Source organism: Telopea speciosissima, chromosome 4 (genome assembly GCF_018873765.1).
Source record: "Telopea speciosissima isolate NSW1024214 ecotype Mountain lineage chromosome 4, Tspe_v1, whole genome shotgun sequence".
Lineage (NCBI taxonomy): Eukaryota > Viridiplantae > Streptophyta > Magnoliopsida > Proteales > Proteaceae > Telopea > Telopea speciosissima.
This window is the reverse complement of record NC_057919.1, coordinates 29,935,318-29,957,679: the sequence shown is the minus strand read 5'-3', so window position 1 is coordinate 29,957,679 and position 22,362 is coordinate 29,935,318. Positions and strand designations below refer to the sequence as shown.

At 37.2% G+C, this 22,362-nt stretch overlaps 1 protein-coding gene across 2 annotated transcripts in view; it reads right to left on the bottom strand.

Moving 5' to 3' along the window:
* Positions 1-4,273: 4,273 nt before the first annotated feature.
* LOC122657371 (histidine kinase 5-like) overlaps positions 4,274-22,362 on the bottom strand; it is a 35,814-nt gene continuing 17,725 nt past the window's right edge. Inside the window, exons 9-16 of one of the 2 annotated variants that reach the window (XM_043852055.1) lie at positions 21,824-21,873; positions 14,464-14,843; positions 14,181-14,284; positions 11,651-12,048; positions 11,104-11,527; positions 10,664-10,843; positions 8,128-8,330; positions 4,274-4,284 (exon numbers count right to left, since the gene is read on the bottom strand). In XM_043852055.1, the coding sequence (XP_043707990.1) occupies positions 8,205-8,330; positions 10,664-10,843; positions 11,104-11,527; positions 11,651-12,048; positions 14,181-14,284; positions 14,464-14,843; positions 21,824-21,873 (1,662 nt within the window). In that variant the 3' untranslated portion in view covers positions 4,274-4,284; positions 8,128-8,204. Of the gene's footprint in view, positions 4,285-8,127; positions 8,331-10,663; positions 10,844-11,103; positions 12,049-14,180; positions 14,285-14,463; positions 14,844-21,823; positions 21,874-22,362 lie in introns of both variants that reach the window. The other variant, XM_043852054.1, reaches the window with a different exon arrangement.

Genomic DNA, 22,362 nt, shown 5'->3' with positions numbered 1-22,362 from the left:
ACGAAAAAAGAAAGAAACATATGAAGGGTGCTGCAGGATTTGCTTTTTGGAAGAGAGGTTGAAGAAGACCTTTGTTTTATTATAAAAGGGGCCACTTGTTGGATGAATAGAGGTTTGAATTACAAGAAGCGATTTCGTAGAACTAAGCAATGAAAATTTACTTTTGGGTTTTCCATGGCTCAATCTCGATGGACATGTCTGCACACCAAACTAACTTCTGCTCTCCAAGGTCGCTGGCTGAGTGTGAGGAAGAAGAAGAAGGGTATGTGGGTGTCTTAATTGAAAGGGTATATTAGATACTTCACCCACTATGAAGGGCAGAATTGTCTTTTAAAAAATATTAAGCAGTTGACATCACCATTTTACAATTCTTAACTAACGGTAGGGGGTCTAGGTGGAATTAGTTTGGTAAAGCAAGGGGTGGCGTTGACATTATGGTACTTAATGGGTGTACCTTAAAATATAGACAAACGTCAAAGGGTGGCGCTGATAATTTCCTATTTGCAAATTAATAAGAAACTCATGAATTGAAATTCTTCAAACCTGTCTCAAATAGGGTTTCAACTTCTGATAAAATCTATACCTCTTCATTTGGTAAGATGAGGTTCTAATTGTACAGGTAAATCCATTTGGTGAATTGGGTTCTATTTGTAAAACTAAAAGGTGGGGTTAGTGGGGGTTGGTGGGGTTGCAAACATGGCATGTGAAGTATTGCACTTATTTCCACATTTGTTGGAGGCTAGCAAACGTTATGATGTGCTTGTTGGGGATGCAGAGTTTCAAATAAAAAATTGTTGTTGGAAACGCCTCCTTGCATGCGTTAAAGGTGCCAATCAAACAACAGAGAGGGGTTAAGGTTACCTTGAAATTCACAAAGATAAATCCTTCACTGGGATACATCATTGAACCTGTCACCGAGCGAAAGCTCATTCAATGGAGAAACCCTAATGGAAAAGAGACATTCTCTTCCAATCTCTGTCATCCTCATTCAAATCTAAATTCTCAATTCATAAGAGTAAGTAGGGTTTCTCATAATCATAATATTTATAACCGTGCCTCTTTAAAGCCCACGGTTGTGATCGAACCAAGTGGTGTGATAAAAAAAAGGGAAATTGTATAACTTGTCTATTATGACACAAAAGGACAATCCATGTGAGATGTAACAATTTAATCATTTGTTGATAAAAACTTGCATTATTTCTCTACTTATCAACATCACATCACTGACATACGTGTATGGAAATAGACACTGCCAAAAGCCCTAATTCGTCAAATGGTGAATATCAGAGAGTCTTAACTAGTGATTAGATATAAAAATATTTTAAAATATAATTATTTATTTATAATAATATTTTAAAAACACGTTGTACATAATTTACAACACTACCATCGGTATCAGAATCTTCATCCAATATTATCAAATAACTCTCTTACGATGTTCTCCCTTTCGAGAAGTGGATATCTTGTTAAGCATCTCTTCCATCCACAATGGAACAGTATACATCAAGCGCATTGATATATAGCCACTGTAGGTATCAACCTTTGGTATATCACAGACGTACAATGCACAACGGTAATAGTAAGGACCTCTTAGGTATAGAGACAAACAGCTGTAATACCCCAAAATTTGATCATATGTTTAATGCCCTGTAGGAGTCCAAGGAGCAAAGAGATTTATGCTTTCAGACAGTTGTACAGGCTTTGAGGGGTCATGAGTATCAAAAGTTAGTCATAACACTCATTATATTTAATTCTCACAAATAGTTGTGGTTGTTATATTGTATATATGTTTATATGCCTCATTTGATGGTTTTAATATATGCTTGTGATGAATTGTATGCTGAGGATAGTTTTGTAATTTATCCGTCTATGTTGTGGATTTTTTATAATAATGTACGAGACATTATTTTAGAACCTCAGTCCCATCATTTAAATGAGATAAATTTTGTATATATATATATACTATGGTGAAATAGAAGGATAATAATAATAAATTATCAATTTTGAGAATTATAAAATATTGACAGATTAGAGAGATTTCCTTGGATGGGGTTGAAGCGTAAATCCGGTTCACTTGAATTGGACCGGTGGAGGTTGATTTAAGTGGGTTTGGCAATGGACCGTGGTTCAAATAGTGACTTTATGTTAGACCATTTAAGAGAGAGAGAGAGAGAGAGAGAGAGAGAGAGAGAAAGAAACCCTACATAGTCAAGGCAAGTTTCATGGAAGAGAAGGGGTTTTGAGCATGGATCGCTGACGGAGAAAGATTCCTATCACTCCAAGGAACAGTTTGAGCTACTTATCTTCAAACACTTGTCACTTGGGAGGGAGAAATAGGTAAAACTTCACACAAACCCTTTTGGTTCTTAAGCTAGAGGTTTAGGGCTTGATTGATTGTGTTTGTGGAATGATTTAGTATACATTTCATCTTATTGCAGCCTTAGATTGAAAAGATTGGAAGTAGGTTGAAGGATTTTCGAGTTAGGGTTTGGTAAAGTATGGAAACCAATGTAAAATCACTCAAATCATTGTTTGAGCTATTTTTCTTCCATGATTTATGTTCTAGCACACTTAGGGTGTGAATCTTAGTGGTTATATTTACATTTCTCATGATTTGGGGTTTGGAGGTGGGAATCCGTGGAAATCCCTAAAAATTATTGGTTGAGAAGGCCTCTGGGGCTGTTTTTCCCAACCATCCGTCGAGTTCGGAAAACAGATCGGCGAGTCCGGATAGCTCATCAGTTGATTCAGTGAATAAAGCCTATTTTCAATTTTGGAAACAGAATCATCCGGATCGGCATCTGGCGAGTCCGGCAAGCAATCCGGATTGCCATCCAGCGAGTTCAGTTAGCCTTGTTTGACTTGTTTTGTCTATTTTTCTTGGATGAAGCCAATGGGTTGGGAACCAGGGTCCCTCCAAGAGTAATGGCATATGTTTTGGTGGATTGTTTGAGTACATGTGACGTGAGGTCAGAAACCTTGGGAGTAATCCAACTTGGGATCAATTTCTTCCAGTGATATGATTGGGTATATTATTATGTATGAATGAGTAATGGTTGTACTGTATTTTATGAATGTTTGACTTAATGATGATAATGTGGGTGTGCATATGAAGTAAATATGTAATGCAATAGCGATTGTATGTATGGTCAATGTGATTTGTTAAATAATGATGAAATGATAACTTGTGAATGATTAATTATGAAATATGAATCTTGAAAAATTGTTGTAAATTTGTGAATGTGATAATGTGAGTAAAAAAACTTACCTAGCAGGGGAAGGAGGGGTGAGTGAATGGAGATGATCATGTGAAAATGAGAATGTGTGTTTATGGCGTACCTCACTTGGCGGGGGAGAAAGAGTGGAGAATACGGAGTTGATATCACTTAGTGGGGGAGGAGGAGTGGAAATTCAACATGGAGGCCACATGAAGATGGCATAAGGTAGAAATGAGGTGGCATTGAGGTATAAACGAGATAATCGAAATTTGATGACATTGTGAGGCTATCCCATCATGAGTGTGGTGATGATATTGATCTGCTTGTATGTGTGATAAATGAGCTACATTGAGAATGATTGAATGATGACGATTGATATGTATTTAATCTGGTCATGTTCTAAATTCTTAAATAATTGTCTTATTTAATTGAGAAGGGCATGAAACTTGAAAAGGGACCTTATTTCTATTGCAAAAAGGACGGACATTCGAAAAAGAATTGTCGAGTTTACCTGGCATCTTTGAAGAAGAAGCTATAAGAAGGTATTTTTGAAACCTTTGCCCTTTATGAATCTAATTTGTGAGAAGAACCATCTATATCTTTGTTGGTGGACTCTGATTCTATCACCCATATTTGTAATATGTTGTAGGGGTTCAGGCTGACAAGAAGACTGAGTAAGGATGAGGTTCATCTCAGGATGGATACCAGAACTGAGGCCATTGCAGAGACTGTTGGAGATTTTAATTTTAAGATATTGTTTTTATGTTCCTACTTGTAGGAGGAATATTGTTTTCGTTTCAAATCTTGTTATGGATGGATATATATAGTTATGAACTAAGTTATCTATTAAGGTGAATGATTCTTTAATTTTAACTAGCTTTTTAGATAATAGATAGTATCTCTTGAAACCTGTTTTAAATGCAAATGAATTTTCTAATATGCTTTCAGACTTTCTAAAAGTCCATCATTTACTAAACCTTATCCAATATATGAATCCTATTTGCAAGGAAAAATGACCAAGAAGCCTTTTTCTAACAAGAATAAGAAGACCGAAGATTTGTTGGAACTAATACACTCTGATATAGCGCTAATGCACCGTAAATTAGAAAAGTTTAAAAAGTTTAAAGAATTTCAAGCTAAGATTGAAAAACAATTAGGTAAGTGTATCAAGGTGCCTAAAACAAGATCATGAGGAGAGTAACTTATCATGTGTGTTCAGGGACTACTTGAAAGAAGCTGGGATTACATATTAGTTGATTACCTTAGAAACACCTCAACAAAACGATTTCTTCAGAGAGATGCGATCGAACCCTATTATATATGGTTCGATCTATGTTTAGCTATTTAGAGCTATCTTTATCATTTTAGGATTTTGCTTTGGAGACCGCCATCTATATCTTGAACAGTTTTCCAATAAAATTTGTACCCAAAATGCCCTTTGTTGTGATATCGGAGCAAGACTAGTCTACAATATATTAGTGTATGAGGTGGCATTGCACATATTCGAAAGTAGCGAACAAACAAGTTGGAATCACATATAGATGGATGCTAATTTCTAGGGTACCCTAAAATAACCATTGGTTTATAATTCTATGACCCGGTTGATCAGAAGATCATAGTAAGTAAACACGCGACATTTCTTGAAGAGGATGTGATTGTCTGTAAATCAGATCTAGTGGCTGTAAAAGAGGTGTCTAATGATCAAGAACCTTTTAGACCTCCAGTAGACATTCTCACTGAAGAACGACAATCCATGAGCCTTGACGCAATAGGAGGATCATCAGGCCTCCAACTCGTTTGAGTCTTCTTACTAAACAAGATAAAAAGTGAAAGAGTACCACATGGTATCTGACTCTTTAGAGTCGGATCCCTACACTTACTCTGAGGCTCTGAAGGATGTTGATTTCATGAAATGGTTGGAAGCTGTGCGCTTTGAGATTGATTCCATGCATTCCAATTTTTTTTGTACTTTAGAGGATCCACCTCAAGGTGTTAAGCCCATAGAAAGCAAGTGGATGTTCAAGAGGAAGAGAGGCGCGAATGGTAATGTGAAACGTTTAAAAGTAAGATTGGTGACGAATGACTATACTAAGAAAGATGATATAGACTATGATGAGACCTTCTCACGAGTGACAATGAATAAATCCATTAGGATTTTATTATCGATTGCTGAACTCTATGACTATGAGATATGATAGATGGATGTTCAGACCGCTTTCCTTAATGGACCTTTAGATAAGGTCATATATATATATGCATCACCCAGAGGGTTTTGCTTCTCCAAAGAAAGAAAACAAGTGTGGAGAATATTGAGGTGCATCTATGTGCTCAAACAGGCTTCCAGGACCTAGAACATACATTTTAAGTGGTTAATGATTAGTCCTTTGACCTAAGGGGTCCTTATCGATGCAGACATGCACTGTGTGTTTTGGTATACCAACGGTTGATGTCTCCCTGAATAGATATCAGTATACTGGATTCATAGTGTTTGATTCAAAAAATATGCTCAACATGGAATCCATTGCTCATTATTTTTGGGAGAATATCAAAGAGAGGAGATTGTCTATAATTGATTGGACTTAAATCTGGATCCGGTGACATTTTCTTAAAGTGTTTGAAATGTTTTTGAAAGTATATATAAATTATTATCTATTTTCTCAAACTTTTTGAAAATGTTTTCTTCTTGGCCATTTAGGTTTATGGAATCTCTGAAATGACATTTCGATTCATTGGTGACTTGACAGTATTTTACACATCCCTTGTAGTGAACCATTTCCAGTGAGGGGATTGATGTGTGTATTTACTACTTTCTTTAGGTATTGATTGTTACATATACTTGGCATCATGAATGCAGTTTAATTATGACATGTGGCATGCTAGGTGGAATTCCTTTCCTTTAAGTTCAACCCATACGTACAACGCTTTGGGTCATGAATCCTTTTTCGTGATTGAGCTTTTTGGATCCTTATATGACATAACATCTCATTTATGATGGAAGAGATTGTTAGTAAAAAAAAGGATCATTTGATATTGATTCCTAATAGAAAAGCTCAAGGGTAATTTTGGAAATTACCAAAACCCTACATGCAACGGGTCAAGCTATATATACAGATACATAGCCAAACCCTAGGGTGTGCAACTCAGAAAAATCGTGGTCTCTCTCTCACATCTTTACCAATTTAAGTGAGTGATCAAGGTTTTGAGAAAACCCCGCTGACGTAAGATCGTGTGGAGACTTTGCATTTGTGAAGTTTTAGGGTACGATCGAAACCTTGTGTATTCGTTTTGAGATTGAATGATTTCTCCAACGGGTTGCATCGATCTGTCTTCTTACAATAATAATAAATAATGTTGGAGGATTGCATTTATTTCATAAATAGAATCCACATTGCTTAAAAAATATATATAAAATCTCTTCTGTGACCAAGAAGATCTAGAAAACCTAGAATGGAGTTGCATACTAGGAATCTCATATATGGAATATTTGCTTACCATTTCCATTCACCCATTGCAGTTAGTATTCTTTAATTTGATTTATTTTCCACTTTCGTTTCCCTTTCAAGATCTCCCCCTATTTATATCTTTAGAGGCCTTTCAACCTAGTAAGCTGCTCAAAATTGCCTAATTCCTACAATCATCCAGTAGTCAAATCTTAGAGATGCAACGCCAGTCCCAACTCTAGGACCCACTGTTTGTTTGGTGGGTCCCATCCCAAAGAATATACAAAATTCAGCATAAATGCATGATTCAAAGAAAATCCTTTTTCACCAAAAATTTGTTTTGATGATCAAGAATCCTTCATACAATTTCAAAATGTCCAACAGAAATGGTTAAGAATCATTTGTTGTATAATCTCTAAGGTGGGACCCATCATACGGGTCTTGATCATTTTAAAGGATGACATATGGCATTTGTGTGCCCCACATTAGAGACTTAGCCTTTTTTGTCATGCTATTGGTATTTCCTTCATGATTAGAAATTTCATTACTTGGTCCTGTACAATCAAATATGTTAAGATGTATTAGGAGTTGAATATCCCTGTCGTGGTGTAAGTTGAGTTTGAGTTTACTTTCTTTTATATTAGTTTTTTTTTTTTTTTTTTTTTTTCCAGTTTGTAATTAGGTTTTGTATTCTTAGAAATACAATTTCTATGGAATAGATTTATATAAATAGAAGGCAGGCCACAAAATATTCGAAGTGTTCGGAGTAGACAATCTCCTTTCTTATATTTAATTGGGGAAGAGTTCTCTGTGGGGGTAGCATGGCCAATGAAAGCACACGTCGAAGCATCAAAAGGGTAAGCATTTCCGCCTTTCATGGGGGGGGGGGGCAGGGCACTGATTTCAACCCCTTCTGTGTCTAGACGCAGCATGCATGCTCACCCACAGTTCTTTTTTCCTATTTAATTTTACATTTTCAATTTGGACCATGTAAACTCAAATAATTTAGATTAGTATTGGTCTGTTAATAATTTTGATTTGATGTTAAAAGATAAGGTAAGGGGGGGGGGGGGAGGAGAGACAGATAAGTGTAATCAATTTGTTCATTTTGTGACTAGTTCACTCCAAACAGCATGGATTGAGTTGGATTGCAGATATTAGTGGGTTCCTTCACATTCTAGGATTGAGGATTGAAAAGAAAGTGAAGCAACTAGCAATCAAAGGGTATGGTCTGTGATGTAGGCAATTGATTCTAGTTTTTGCCTCTGTAGAATTTGCCAATTGTCAACTTAGTTTCATAATTACTTGCCTGTGATTCCTGCATTTCTTTGAGATTGTATTCCTGGTATACTGGGAAGAAATTTTCCAGAAAAACATAAGAGATGAGGTCATGAGGCAGCTCCCAGAAAGAATGAATTAATGACAAACTATTTAAGAGGAAATACTAATTGGCATAAGAACAAAAAAACAAAGGCACATGATACACTGATTACAAAACCTTCCTAGACTATATTCACTTTTTTCACATGCTTTACATTTACAGGATTTAAGATTGTAAATATTGTTGAAGACATTCTTTCAACTTTTGAAAGGTAACAGGCTTGGATACAAATGAGTCCATACCATTTGCAAGGCACTCATCTGAGCTCTCTGACAAAGCATTTGCTGTCATCTGCACTTTGACCAACCAATTGTTTGTCAATGTGAAATGCATAAATAAATATGAATTAAAAAAAAAATAATAGAACCAATTCATCATTTTGAAAGTAACAAAAGGGAACTTGGTTTTCAGTTTTTATGAAGCAAGTCAAGTGAACATCACCAAAACAAAATGCTAAGGTTATGTTTGTGTAGATGTGTCTATAGTGACAATAATAAAAATTAGTTTAAAAAATATACAATAAAGCTCTAGTTCGGTTGGGTGTACCCAGTGCACGAGGCTCCCGCTACTGCGGGGTCTGGGGAGGGTCTTAATGTATGCAGTCTAATCCCTGTTTTCTGTTTTCCAGACTCCAACCCGTGTCCACTTGGTCACAATGGAACAACCTTACCATTGCACCAAGGCCCGCCCTCTATTAAAGCTCTAGTTAGGTTACACTTAATTACTTTAGATTTTATTAGATGCAAGACAACATTAAAGAGACACACAAACACAAACACATGCCCAAAGAACAAGGGTTTCGACAAACAAATTATAGGTTATTACAATTAACAGTATCATTGAATTTAGTAACCTTGATATTTCTTAACTATTTTATTTATCAGTAACAATATGCAATTTTGAGAAGTATAACAAAGAGATTATAAATCTCAACATTGTTGGGGGAATATGGAAGGAAAAAATCCAAGAATATTTCTATAATCATTCCCAAAAATAACACATCCACTCAGGTTCTGGTAAAATAATCTCTATTTTTTTATTTCAAGTGCAAGAAACCTCTACTAATATAAGATTGTATAATGGCAGGAATGCTGATTTGATTTTCATTTTCACTATGAAGGTAACACAGTAATATCCCACTTTACAGTGGTATCCACACCTTTATTGGATGTGGTGGATCACAGAGTGGGATTCACACCATGCATTGCCTCAATGCACATCACGTACTACATAGGCATCATGCTGAGACAGCCCAATTGTCTTCGGCTAACTGCAAACCTTGAGCCACATCTCACTATATCACCAGACAATGTTCGGAAGTGAGATGTTAAAAGATCGGCCCAAAGTTCAAACGTTATTCAGTTATGATCGAAAGAAATTGTTTCCTCTTTTCTAACGTAGCCCCTGATCACATGTTGATTGCAAATCCTCTGAACTACAGTTAGATTCTTGAGAGTTGAAACAATCATTATGTAGAAATTGAACAATATTGGATTATATGTTATGAAGTACTAATGGCCGACTCTAGGTGCATAAAAGAAAAGATGAAACAAGGGGGGTTATGGTATTAACTGGGTATTATATATATATATATATATATATATATATATATTAAAAATGATGAAAGTAGGGCAACCTAAGAGAGATTGTTTGGTATTAACTGGGAATTATATATATTAAAAATGATGAAAGTAGGGCAACCTAAGAGAGATTGTTTGGTATTAACTGGGTATTATATATGATATTACATACGATGAAAGTACGGCAACCTAAGAGAGATTGTTTGGAATGTCTAATGTTCCGTGAGAAAGGTCCAAAATCATAGATATTCCAGTAAATGTCTGAGCATAGCAGATGGTTAAAGGTGGAATGTTTGAATGCTCCAATAAATTGGTGAAGTTGGATATCGTCATTCTGTCTTTTCTACAGGCACCTGTGGATAAAATGTTTCTTGACCTAATAAAAAATAATACTACAAGGTAAGGTTTCTTTTTTTTTTTTTGGGGGGGGGGGGGGTAAATAGGTAGGGTTTCATATGATACCAAATTAACTTCTATGCATCCCTAGTCCTATCCATGGACACCTAATTTGTTTTTCCTTTTGATCATTTTTAATATGCTCCTCAATTACACCTGCATATCTTTGGGAGAGGAATGAGAGAATTAAGAATTTCCATTCCTTTAACATTTAAATGATACACATGCAGTGGTATATAAACCCAATTTGGGGGATCCACCAAGAATAGTGCAGAACATCAACTTGATGCACATAGAATATTAGGGTTAATATATACATTAATACGATGATTATAAAAAAATACTTCTATCATATTGAATACTTCTATTGACAAAATTCTTCAGTTAAATGATCTATTTTGTAGGAACAATAAAATGATGGTCTAAATTACCCCTATACAAAATGAGGAGGATAGCTTCTTACAGTGCACTCCTATATCCTTAGTCCTCGCTAGTATACAAACAAATACAGCTGACGCATTTTATGATGAAAATATATTTAGAAAAATGCAAACCCAACAGACAGATGAGTAACTATCTTCCATTTAAAATTAATAATTTAAATGTCAATGTCCAGATTTTGATGAGCATTAACTGTTTAGTGCTTACCGCAATGATGGGGATCTTCTGTGGAAATGACACCACACCTGGTCCATGTAACGATGAATCTGAAGAGGGAACAGGTTTCTCAATCCCTGCCTCTGCAGCAGCATCCCAATTGCCACTTTCCTCAAACGAGCGAATCAATCTTGTGGCTTGAAGACCATCCATTACTGGCATGCAGACGTCCTACACAGTAAATTAGGGTCTTCAGAACTTAGAAGGACATCTCCAACAATGCTTCAGAATAATTTTGCATATTTCTTCTGTTTCCGATACTTCTTTAAGAATTTTTGTTAAAAAATTATAAGTAAATACACCAGAAGGCACAAGGTGACAATCAAAATCACATTGAGAATCTCAGGCACCCAGCAAAACCAGTAACACTGTACATTTATCAAAATGGATGTATAATATCTCAGAAAAAGCTAGCTGGTTCAAAAATTTACCATCAAAATGAGATCATATCTTTGACGTTGAACTGCATGAACTGCTTCTACTCCATTATTAACAACCTCTATACTATGACCTAACTGCTTCATCATTGACCGTGTGACCATTACATTAATTTTGTTATCTTCCACAAGAAGAATTTTGGGTTTCCTTGTGGATCTGGGTGGTTCTTCACTATTGCTGTGTATACTCTGGAAGCTTCTGTCAGATTTCTCATCCTCCTGCCTCCTAGATGTGTCTTTGAACTTGCTTGCTGCTCCAGTTTCACTCACTTTGCATGTCTTTGCAGAACATGGGGAAACCATTCCAAAACTCTGAAATTGGACTTTTGCATCAGCTTGGTATTCTTTTCCTTTACGAATTTCTTTTCTGTAGTCAGGGTCCAGATGCGGCCTTGATGAACTTCCAGGACTACAGAATGTCTCTGCCGCATCAGCCATCGAACGGGCATCCCCAAGGGAAGCTGTGTCTCTTGATGTACCATTACCAGAAGGGAACGAGTAGGAATCCTCCGGCCTTGATGAACTTTCAAGACTACAGGATGTCTCTGCAGCATCAGCCATTGAACGGGCATCCTCAAGGGAAGCTGTTTCTCTTGTTGTACCATTACCTGAAGGGAACGAGTAGGAATCCTTTGACAAGCAAGTAAGCTTATGTAGGGGATCATACCCAACTTTGTTTGGCACATGTTTATGACTTCTTTTAGAATCAATAGATGAAAATAGAGAGCCCAACATGCGTGGTTGAAAGACAAAAACGCCACAATTCGTCTCATCATTGTTTCCATCAGAAACAACTTCATGATCATCCATATCTGACATTTCATCTACATTCCCTGAATGCTCCTGCTTCAGTGAAACCTTGTACGGTAGTACAAATGTAAATGTAGAGCCACAGTGCTCTTGGCTGTTGACGCTAAGTTGACCCCCCATCAGTTCCACCTGTATCAAATGCACACAAATTGCATAAGTTATTAACTGTTACTCCATTTCTACAATAAAAATGTAGACTAAACTTGCATTGAATAAGAATTAGAATTTAATTATCTATTTTTTCCCATAACTGCATAAAAGGATTTAACGGACGGCACAGGAGACCAGTTCAGTGGCACCGATCCCAATCCAGATCAGTTGATCCGGCCCGATCACTGCCTGATTTCCACAGGTATCGCCTAGTATCAGCCGGTACTGGCTGGATCAGTGATCGCCGATCTGATCTCGTTCCTTGAAACCATGAACTCAAGTCCACAACTTGAAATTAAGGTGTGTCTGGATAAAGTAATCACTGATGACAATTTAATAGATGACCCTACAGCTACTCAAGACTGTAGCTGTAGGGTACAAAACGTGCGTTGCGAATGGACTCATAGTAGACAATTCTAAGGATCGTATTCACATGTTACTAACACTAATAGAAAGCAACTGTTCATGTCAGGAAAGATCTAGGTGCTTTCAGGTATTCTCTGGATGTTGAAGTTAGTTGAAGTAAAAAGGGTATTAGTCTGTCTCAGAGGAAGTATGTTCTTGATTTACTGTCTGAGACTGATATGCTAGCCTCTAAACCTATTGATACTCCCATGATCCTCATCAGAATCTTGGGATCTGTGATGGAAAGGGATTTACAAATAAGCATCAATATCAATGACTGATTGGTAAACTTATTTATCTCATTTATTTCACGATGACTAGGCCAAACATATCTTTTGCAGTGAGTGTTATAAGTAAGTTCATGGAATCACCCAAGAAGATTCAATGGGAGGTTGTGTGTCGAATTCTTCGGTATCTTAAGAGTGTTACAGGGAAAGGTCTTGTCTATAAATCTCATGGATATGTTGATCTTGTTAGTTATTCAGATGCTAATTGGGCTGGTGCTGAAGGTGATAGGAGGTCTACCACTGGTTATTATACATTTGTTGGTGGTAACTTTATCAGTTGGAGGAGTAAGAAACAACTACAATGGTGGGGTCTAGTGTTGAAGCTGAGTATAGAGCTACAGCTCATACTGCAGCCGAGTTGATGTGGTTGAAATCTTTTCTTCAATAGCTTGGTTTTCCGACTAACAAGCCTATTGACATGTACTATGATAATCAAACTGCCATCTCTATTACTAGTAATCAGTTTTCCATGAAAGGGCTAAGTATATTGAAACTGATTGTAATTTTGTTCGTGATGCTGTGATGAGGAAGTTGATCTCCACTCCATTTATTAGCTCTGATCAACAACTTTGTGAACTGTTTACTAAGACATTATATAAAATTGTGTTTCTTCAAGGATGTTCCAAGTAGGACATGGGCGATATTTATGCGCCAGCTTGAGGGTGAGTGATAAGACATTAATTCTAGTACCGCAGGAGTATTTTTGTGATATTCTTGCTTAATAGGGTCTTTTATGTGTTATGTTAGTTATGGTGGCATACTTGTAATTCTGATATTTTGTTTTGATTATATAATACACACTACCACTATCGATTGAAGTTAACCCTAGTCTCTCCAATCGGTAGCTCTAATTTTCTCTCTATTCTCTTCCCTCTTTCTCTCTTCTTCTTTTCATCTTCTAGTAGTTATTGTTGGTTATTCTAGGTCTGAAATTGTCTCATAAGTAAAACTAGGTTCCATGGGGGAGCTTAAAAGTGTTGGTGGTAAAATGTAAGACCAACAACAAAGACACATAACAAAGTGCCAAAAAGAAGTCTTTGGAACTTCCAGTTCCAGAATTAATATGGCAGCATAGTTTAGTCTGAGTTTTTTAAGTAGAAAAAAATTCATATAAATGATATTAAGGAAATAATGAGCAACCTATTTCATTCAACACTAAAATGAATAAATATAATGAAATGATTTACTGATGTAGGATTTTTTAAAATGGCTGAAAGAAGGTATCTTTTTACAGATTTCTAAAGCTCTTTGTCCCCCCAAAGGACTGTCCTAAGCGTGGTTATTAAAACAAATGCACCACCATTCCATCTTGTCTTTTCCCCCCATCTTTTCTTTCCCTGCATTACTGCAACAAGAAGAATTTCCCCAAAAACTCTCAACAAAATTGAAATACACAATCAAAGAAATATAAAAGTTTACCAGTTGTTTGCAGATTGCAAGGCCAAGTCCTGTACCACCATACTTTCGAGCATGGTCTGCACTGACTTGCATGTATTTTTTGAATAGAGTAGGTAATGCTTTTTCTGTCATATAAAAATAATATAAAACAATCAGTAGTCAGGAGAAATTGGATAAAAAACAAAATGATAATTGAAATGACACTCTGTAACATAAGGTGAAAAATGGAAAGGAATTGATGGGATCCTGCATGCACTGCACCTACATATTGTTAAAGCCAGGCATCAAACCTTAAAGGGCGTACCTGGTATTCCAATCCCTGTGTCATACACATCGCATCGTATCCACACTGTTGTCTCGTGCAAGTGAGGTTGATTCTGTACATCCCAATCTGTGGGGACAGATTTCTTAAATTTAGTATTAGGTCCATCATTGAAGGTACCATTTTGCTCAAGACCTTCCCCATGTGCCTGACAGCATGAACTTTTCTCATTACGGATGCTTTGAGATTGTGAAGAAGGGTAAGGCAAAGAAGGTTCCTCTTCTTTTGGTCTATTTTCTGAAACTGCAGACTGATCTGCTTTGAGCTTTTGCTGGTTTCCTTCTCCATGGCCAGAACATGGGTTTGGTATAACATAAAGGTTTATTCCAACCTTCCCTTCATGGGTGAACTTGATTGCATTGCTGTAGAAAGCAGAAACTAGTGAATCTAAAGCCAATAAAATACGTACAGAATCTCATAGGCATCAACTTAAGAATTTCTTAGAGTTTCATTTTTGTTCTTGCTATATCCTTATAAAAGAGCAGCAACAACTATGTTTTATTTGTCCATCACCTGTAGGGATCATTACTAATATTGTAAGCCAGTACCAGAATCAATCTACGAAACAAAGTTTTGAACTGTACCATTTTAGATTGTTTGTAATTTGCATCAAAACATTTTTATTTGGATATTATTGTTCAGCACGGATGCATTATGCTAGTGTTATCATTGTTGTCGACACACTGAGTCAAGAGTATGGTTCGAGAACTCGCGAGATCTCGGTTTTTTTGAGAAACCGAGTCGAGTTCCAATACGATATTAAAAAGTACACTATCTCGGCGAGATATTGGGTCGACCCAGAACTCGACCCATCTACCTCTTGTTTTACTCACCTAACTCGACAGAACTCGACATATCCTGGTTGAGTTCTGTCCAAAGCCCCCAACACTACTCTCTTCTTCCCCATTTGAAGCTCCTTCTTCAAAACTACAACAACACTATGACATGGGAATTCTTTGTGGATCGTGTTGGGACTGAATACATTAACATATCACATTTTATGTAACATTTGTTTAAAGATTGATGTATTGTACACTTTAAGTCTTTAACATTTCTAATGCTTATTTAAGTTATTTTACAGTAATTGAATGTTTTGATTGCTATCTATTACTAAATTATGTGTAGAGTAGGGTATTTTAGTATGTCGTCGCCTACCAACCTATGGTCTGAAGTGAAACTCATATTTGAACTTTGTTTTTGCAAAAAATCTGATAGTGCCATTGTGTCTCAATGGCCTAAAATAGGCTGAATACCAAGTTTTAGACCTAAACTAGGTCTAAAACCCACCGAGTTGAGGCTTCGAGTCGGAAAAAAAAATGCACCAACTCGGCAAGATCTCAACTCAACTCGGTTTTTCCAAGGGTCGAGTTGGTACCAAGTTCCGAGTTTTAGTACCTTGGTCAAGAGCAGAGCATGCATAAGGTTGGTTGGAAGACTACTGTGTACGAGCAGAGCAGTTAGAGAGTGTAGCTGGGCTGACATGGGCTGACATGATTGAGCTTGGTTAACAGGTGAGATAGACTGTCATCCATAGGCAGTGAGCATATGGTTAGCTAGGTTAAAAGACCAGGGAAGCTGTGGAAATGTGCAGTTCATTGAGTAGCAGTATGTTAAGTAGATGATGTGGTAGGTGTCAGTGTCTATGATATGGCTTAGTTGGCTTAGCTTGAGGTTGGCTGGCTGTTGGAAATAGGGCTGATGCGGTTGGCAAGACATCATCATATGTTGACAGTTGACAATTGACAACTCCTGAAGTTTCCATGATAGCCAACAATATCTCAAATGTGCTTGGCATAATAAGGTGGCAGATGCAAGTCCTTGAGTTCATGAGGTGAAGTTGCTTGAGTTGAGAAGGTAGATTCCCAAGGTCAAAGGGATGGCACGTTGTGAAGGAGGTCAGTGTGAAGCAGGTCACAAAGTGCAAAGGAAATGAGAAAAGCTGAAGATTGCAGTTTCATGTTGAGGGCAGTGAATAGAGTGCATTATATCTTTACACCATATCTTCACGTGGTGAAGTGACAATCATGAAACTTGTAGTAAATTGAGTCAATTTTCATATTCTAGTATAATCCGATCAATCTGAGTCCGGATGAGGAAGCTATGATCTCAAATACAGATGTCGCGCATAGTAATAAAATTCTGTTTTCTGCACATACAGTCACTTCACGGATTTTTCAAGCAGTCTTTTATTTGGAATTTGCAGGAGATCAAAACATGATAAATGAAGATCTCTGAGTTAGATTTCCAAAAAAATTTGAATCAGATCAATCTGATATCAGAGTGGGAAGTTATGACTTTTTCTTCAGGAATGGCTGTATGCTGAAGGAAGCAGTGTCTGCACATCAATCGGATTCAAGCTCTATTTTGGGATCTGAGCACTGATTCTGGGTCAATGATGAAAACATGAAAGTTGTAGCCCTTTGAGTCAGGATTCATTTGCAAAAAATAATCAAGTCAATTGGATTTAAGATGAAAGATATATAGCCTTTTTAGTGAGAGGTCGGGCTGCCAGATCATGAAACAGGCTGGCCGGTTGGAACCAGATCCACATTGGCCAAGAGCACCCTTCAAGCGGTTAACCAGCTGCTCGTGGAGGTCGAGTGGCTCCACCCAGAATCGTGATTTTTGGGCTTTTAAGTGACTCTTTTGATTGGGGGTTATATATCAGACCCAAGGCTTCAAGAGAAAAGTTGAGGGAGTTATTTTTGAGCTTGAGAGGAGTGATTTTTAAGGAGAAGAAGCTTGATTGATGAAGAACCCAAGAAACCCCAAATCTTTTATGCTTCATTTCAAGATTACAAGTGAAGATTTGGTGTTGTGCTCTCAAGAAGATACTCAAGGGTTTCTGAAGAAAGCTCAAGAATGATGTGGCTTGCTCAAGAACACAGAATGAAGCTCTACATATGTTGAGGTAAAGCCCTTGTGAAGAAGAGTGTTGTGTTGAGAAAGGGAAGGAGAAGAAGAAGAAGAGGAAGAACACAAACCTAGGGTTTGTAGTGGTTGTATTGAAGGCTTAAGAGAGGTGATGGCTTTGTCTTCGAATTTGTTGTCTCCCAGTGAAAATACTGTTACGAATCATGAGAAGAAAAAGAAAAACCAGAGAAGAAACGATAGAAGAAGAGATGGGAAAGAAAAGAAGAGAACTTGATACACTGAGTTCCTCTCCCACAGTTTGTATTTATAATAATAACCAATTATATCAAAATAGGAAACTCATTCCTTGACAACCAAGAAACTAAAAATAATAAGAAACTAACCCTAACTAGAAAACTAAAATAAAACGGTGGAAACAAACTAAGAAACCAAGATAGGGACAATCTCCCCTATTCATGGTAAATTACCCAAACTACCCTTGTACCCCCATGGCACAAGGACCCATTATCAACAAATACAATCACGAGGGTGACCAGAGCCATGTTGAAGAGCGATCTCCTGGAGCTCGCAGTGGTGCCAAAGCCACCGAAGCGGAAGAGTTTAGGTTGAGGTCTGAGAAGACTGTCCACGATATCAGTGGAAGAAGAAGAACAAGAGGTGGTGGGTCCCAACTCCCAAGTCTAAGAATTAAACGCTTGAGCAGTTATTTTCAAGCTCTAGTTTGGATGAATCTACAAAGGAGGACAGCAATGAGGCTTATGCAGTTCGCACATTGCAGGAGGATAGAGAGTTGCCAACCCTTGTTGTGGGTAGTGGAATTGGGGGTAATGGTGGTAAGATATGTGATGGCGGTGGTGGAGGGAGATCACATGGTGGGGATGGAAATGGTGGCTCCTGTTCTTCAAAGAAAGGTTTCAGATACACGGTTACAGCAACCAAATTGTTAGAAAATTAACAAAATTGCTGACCATTGAAGAAGAATACAAACTGGGTAAAGCAGCTCAGCCTCATCCTTCATTAGGAAAATAAAGAAACACATAAAAAAAAGCACAGATAGAATAGGAAAATTCATATTGTTATAGCAAACACCAACAAAATCCTGAAAAGAAACAAGAACAAAGCAAGAGGACACAGAGATATAACGTGGTTCACACACCAGTATGGTGTGCTACATCCACGGGCGAAGGCGAAGATGATTCACTATGCAAATCGGAGAAAAGATTAAAGTGGAAACTCTCAAGAACACCCAAAACGGCGCTGCAACTCTCTCTCAGAAACCCTAGAACGAAAAAACCCCAAATCTTACTCTCTCACTTTACAATAAAGCGGGTAAGGAACATAAATACTCCTCCATTGGATCCGGGTCGATCTATCGGCCCAAGCCCTTTGCTACCATCACAGATCTCAGAAAAAGTTCCATTCGGGTCGCCACCAAATATGTCGGAGCGGGTCATTCTTCGAAGCGGGTCCAAGAATTCGAGACATACATAACACATATATTTAACAAATATTTTTTTGTTTAATAACAGGAAACCAAACAACTCATCCAGAGGGCATGGGTTGCAAAAGGGAGCAGAGGGTGGGGGAGGGGGAGAGAGAGAAGGGAAGGGAGGGGACTGTGGGGTTCGGGGAGGGGAGAGAGAGAGAGGGGGGAGGTGCGGGAGGTAGCAGATGGCGGCAGCCGGCCTCAGGGGGAGATCGCAAGGAGGCCCGGTGATCTAGTTGTGTGACCCAAGGCGTTGGAGAGGGTCCAAAATCAAGGTGACACCAACAAGGCTACCAAAAGGCAGGCTGGATGCCTAGGTGACACCTTGACAACTATGCCGGTGATGCTCTGCTCCTTGGAGGTCGTGTTGGCAGCAACTGCATCTGACTCTCTGGCTGAAAGACCATATCCATTCCATCGGAGGAGTTGGTGGTGGTGGTGGAGGAATGAGTTTTGGAGATGGTGGTATGGGCAAAGTTGGAAATATGAAAAAAGGTACCCCAAACATATCAAACGTGAGATATCCCAGGCCTAGTTTCTCCAAATGTCAAGTACCCTAGATGTAATTTACCCTTCATTCTATTATAAAGATTTAAGGATTAGATGACAAAGAGATACCAATGACTATTCCTTATCTTCACCCAATCATATGAGATTGAAAAGGATTTCACCCAAAGATATAAGGTGGGAAGGATATAAGAAAAGTTCTTATGAAGTGTTCGCGAATGATGCATAGAGGTATAATTTAAGAGGACATTTCACAAGAAATTTTTTTTTGGGGAAATAAGTGATTAGATCCAGATCAAAGGCCATACTTTCAAGGTAGGCTTTTCATATATGACTCCTTTTTATACCACCATTTTTTCATCTTTCTTTTCCTAGGATGAATAATTTTATTTTCTTTGCAATATACATCAAAGATTACTAAGGGAAACATCTGTTTGTAGCCTAAACGGAAGAAAATTTAAATCTTTTTAGCACCAAGCATCATAAAAAATAGTTCTTGGGAGTAAAAATGTGGATTTTTTTTTTGGGGGGAGGGGGGCTCTAATCAGATGTTTTAATATCATGAATATGGCTTGACTTTGAGGGTCTAAGGTGCAGATTACGCATTCAAGTTGATTAGAAGAAAAATTAGAGCAATAATCCAGAAACCATAAGATATTTTTGTAATTACAGCAATATAATGAAGCTGTGGGAAACAATAGAAAGGTTTGGAATGAATGAGCAGAGGCCACATCTATCTTGAAGCTCACAATAGTTTCATTTTAATCGAAACATTTTTTCTATTTGACAGTGCAGAACCATGTATGTATAATGAAGTTTCTAGAAGCCTAAAGGGTAAGTTTTGAGAAACTCAAATAACCAAAATCACAGTGATGTGACAAATAACCAGAATTCAAGAACAATTATTAGCAATAGATCAGCAACTCAGATGATAGTGAAATTCTGATAATGAAAGTAATAAAATAGCGAGGAACAACTCTTCAAAAGATAGACTTAATCCAATGGTTGGATCTCAAGAACCAGCACTGTTACAAAATTAGCAACTTAAGATCCTAAAAACTAGGAGCTCGGATATCTCCACAAATAATGAACTGATAGAGGTAAGATTCTGGTTAACAACAGTTTTTAGGATATCAAACAATATATCAAAATATCAATTATATCCGATGATTAGATTAGGAGTACTTGAGTATTGATGGGGAAGAAAGAATGAACAAGAAGATATTACTAATCATCCCACCTAGACTCAACTGGAATCCCATGAGCCACCATTGGCTTTCCACAATATAACATTGCATCTCACAGCAAATATGAACTTCACAGAATAAAGAAAAGGCTTAAGCCAAAATCTTATTGATCAAATTTGGGTAAAAGGCTGGACACCATTACAAACTAATATAGAAGACTCAAAAAACAAACTCAAACACTAAAAAGGAAAGGCCTAAATCATCCTTAACTAATAAGGTAACATAAACTGACTAGAAAACTAAAATAATGAAGGAAACTAACTCAAAACAGGACTGGACTTAATAGAATCCTAATCCCGCCTAACTAAAACACTTAATAACAATTAAAATAAAGAAATAAAAACACTTAACTAATTTCGTAGGCCTAGCTTCTACCCATATTATTGGCTCATTAAAGAGCCCATTATAATGAAAATACATTGGAAGGCCCAACACATACATAACCCAACCCAAAGCTTATTTCTATTAAAATAAGCTCAATTATGTTTTATCTGCATCAATGTAGGTACAGATAATAGGTTAAAGCAATTACACAAGCCTTTGAAGCCATTAAGCTCTCATACCATATGTGCACAAGTTACATCAAGGAAGAAAGGAGAACATATTCTATCTCTTAATCAGACTTAGAGGGTATGGAGAGAAACAAAGCAAAGAATTCAGATCCCTAGAATAAGGAAATGAAATAACTTCTTGTTTTAGCTATTAATGGTTTTAGGACAAATTTTACTTATTTTATTAACAAAAATAAAAACTAGTATTGTAGTTTAAGCCATTGGTGCAATGGTTAAAGTTGCGTCATTGCAACCTATTAGTTGCGGGTTCAAAACTCGGAAACAGCCTCTCCTGCGAAGCAGGGAGTAAGGCTGCGTACATTTGCCCTTCCCAGACCCTGCAGTAGCGGGAGCCTTGTGCACTGGGATGTTCTTAATTGTAGTTTAAGCCATTCTCATCCCCAGAATTTAATCCACAACATATACGGTTAGTTAGGCTGAAAGAACGATGTTGGTCACGGAAATATATGTGATTACATCTAGAGAAGAGTGAGACAGATATCTGTTTGTGTACTGGAGGAAAATAAATCATTATCTTCTTCATTCAAGAAGTGCATAGAAAGTTAATTTCTTTCAACTCGTTTAAACATTCACATTTAATGTATTCTTATAAAAAAAAAGGATATTACAGACAAAAACCATCCATCAAGAATCAAGAGCTCTGTTGAAGTTCATACCTGATCAAATTAGTGAGAATTTGCCGAATCCTCAAAACATCACCAATCACCTAAAATTTGGATGCAATATTTAATATGTGTCAGAAAACACAAACTTTTGAGTATGATAAGATACAAATTTAGACAACTATGACGAATGAATGTTCCAATTAAGGATCACATGCTAGCTTAAACAACCTTTTACCAGAAGAAAAGTATCTTTAAATGGATGCTCAGCATGATTAAAGTTTCAGTTAGGAAAATCACAAGGAATTTAGGCTCTAATAGTTAAATGTGATACCAAAAAATGAAGATCAAACAGAACAATGTGAAGCACATCAGAATCTGAGAGGTAGACAATGAGGTTTTCCATGAAAATGGTAATTATGGCAAAAGGTTCCGTGCATGGTCCTGTCCCCCTCTCACAGAAAGGGGTCGAAATAACAAAAAGGCCCCCTATTGGACACTTCCTAACCCATCCCCACCTTATGCGGCTGTGCATGAAAACCCTCCCCATTTTCATATTACATGTAAATTCTCAGTTAATGTTGTACATTTAT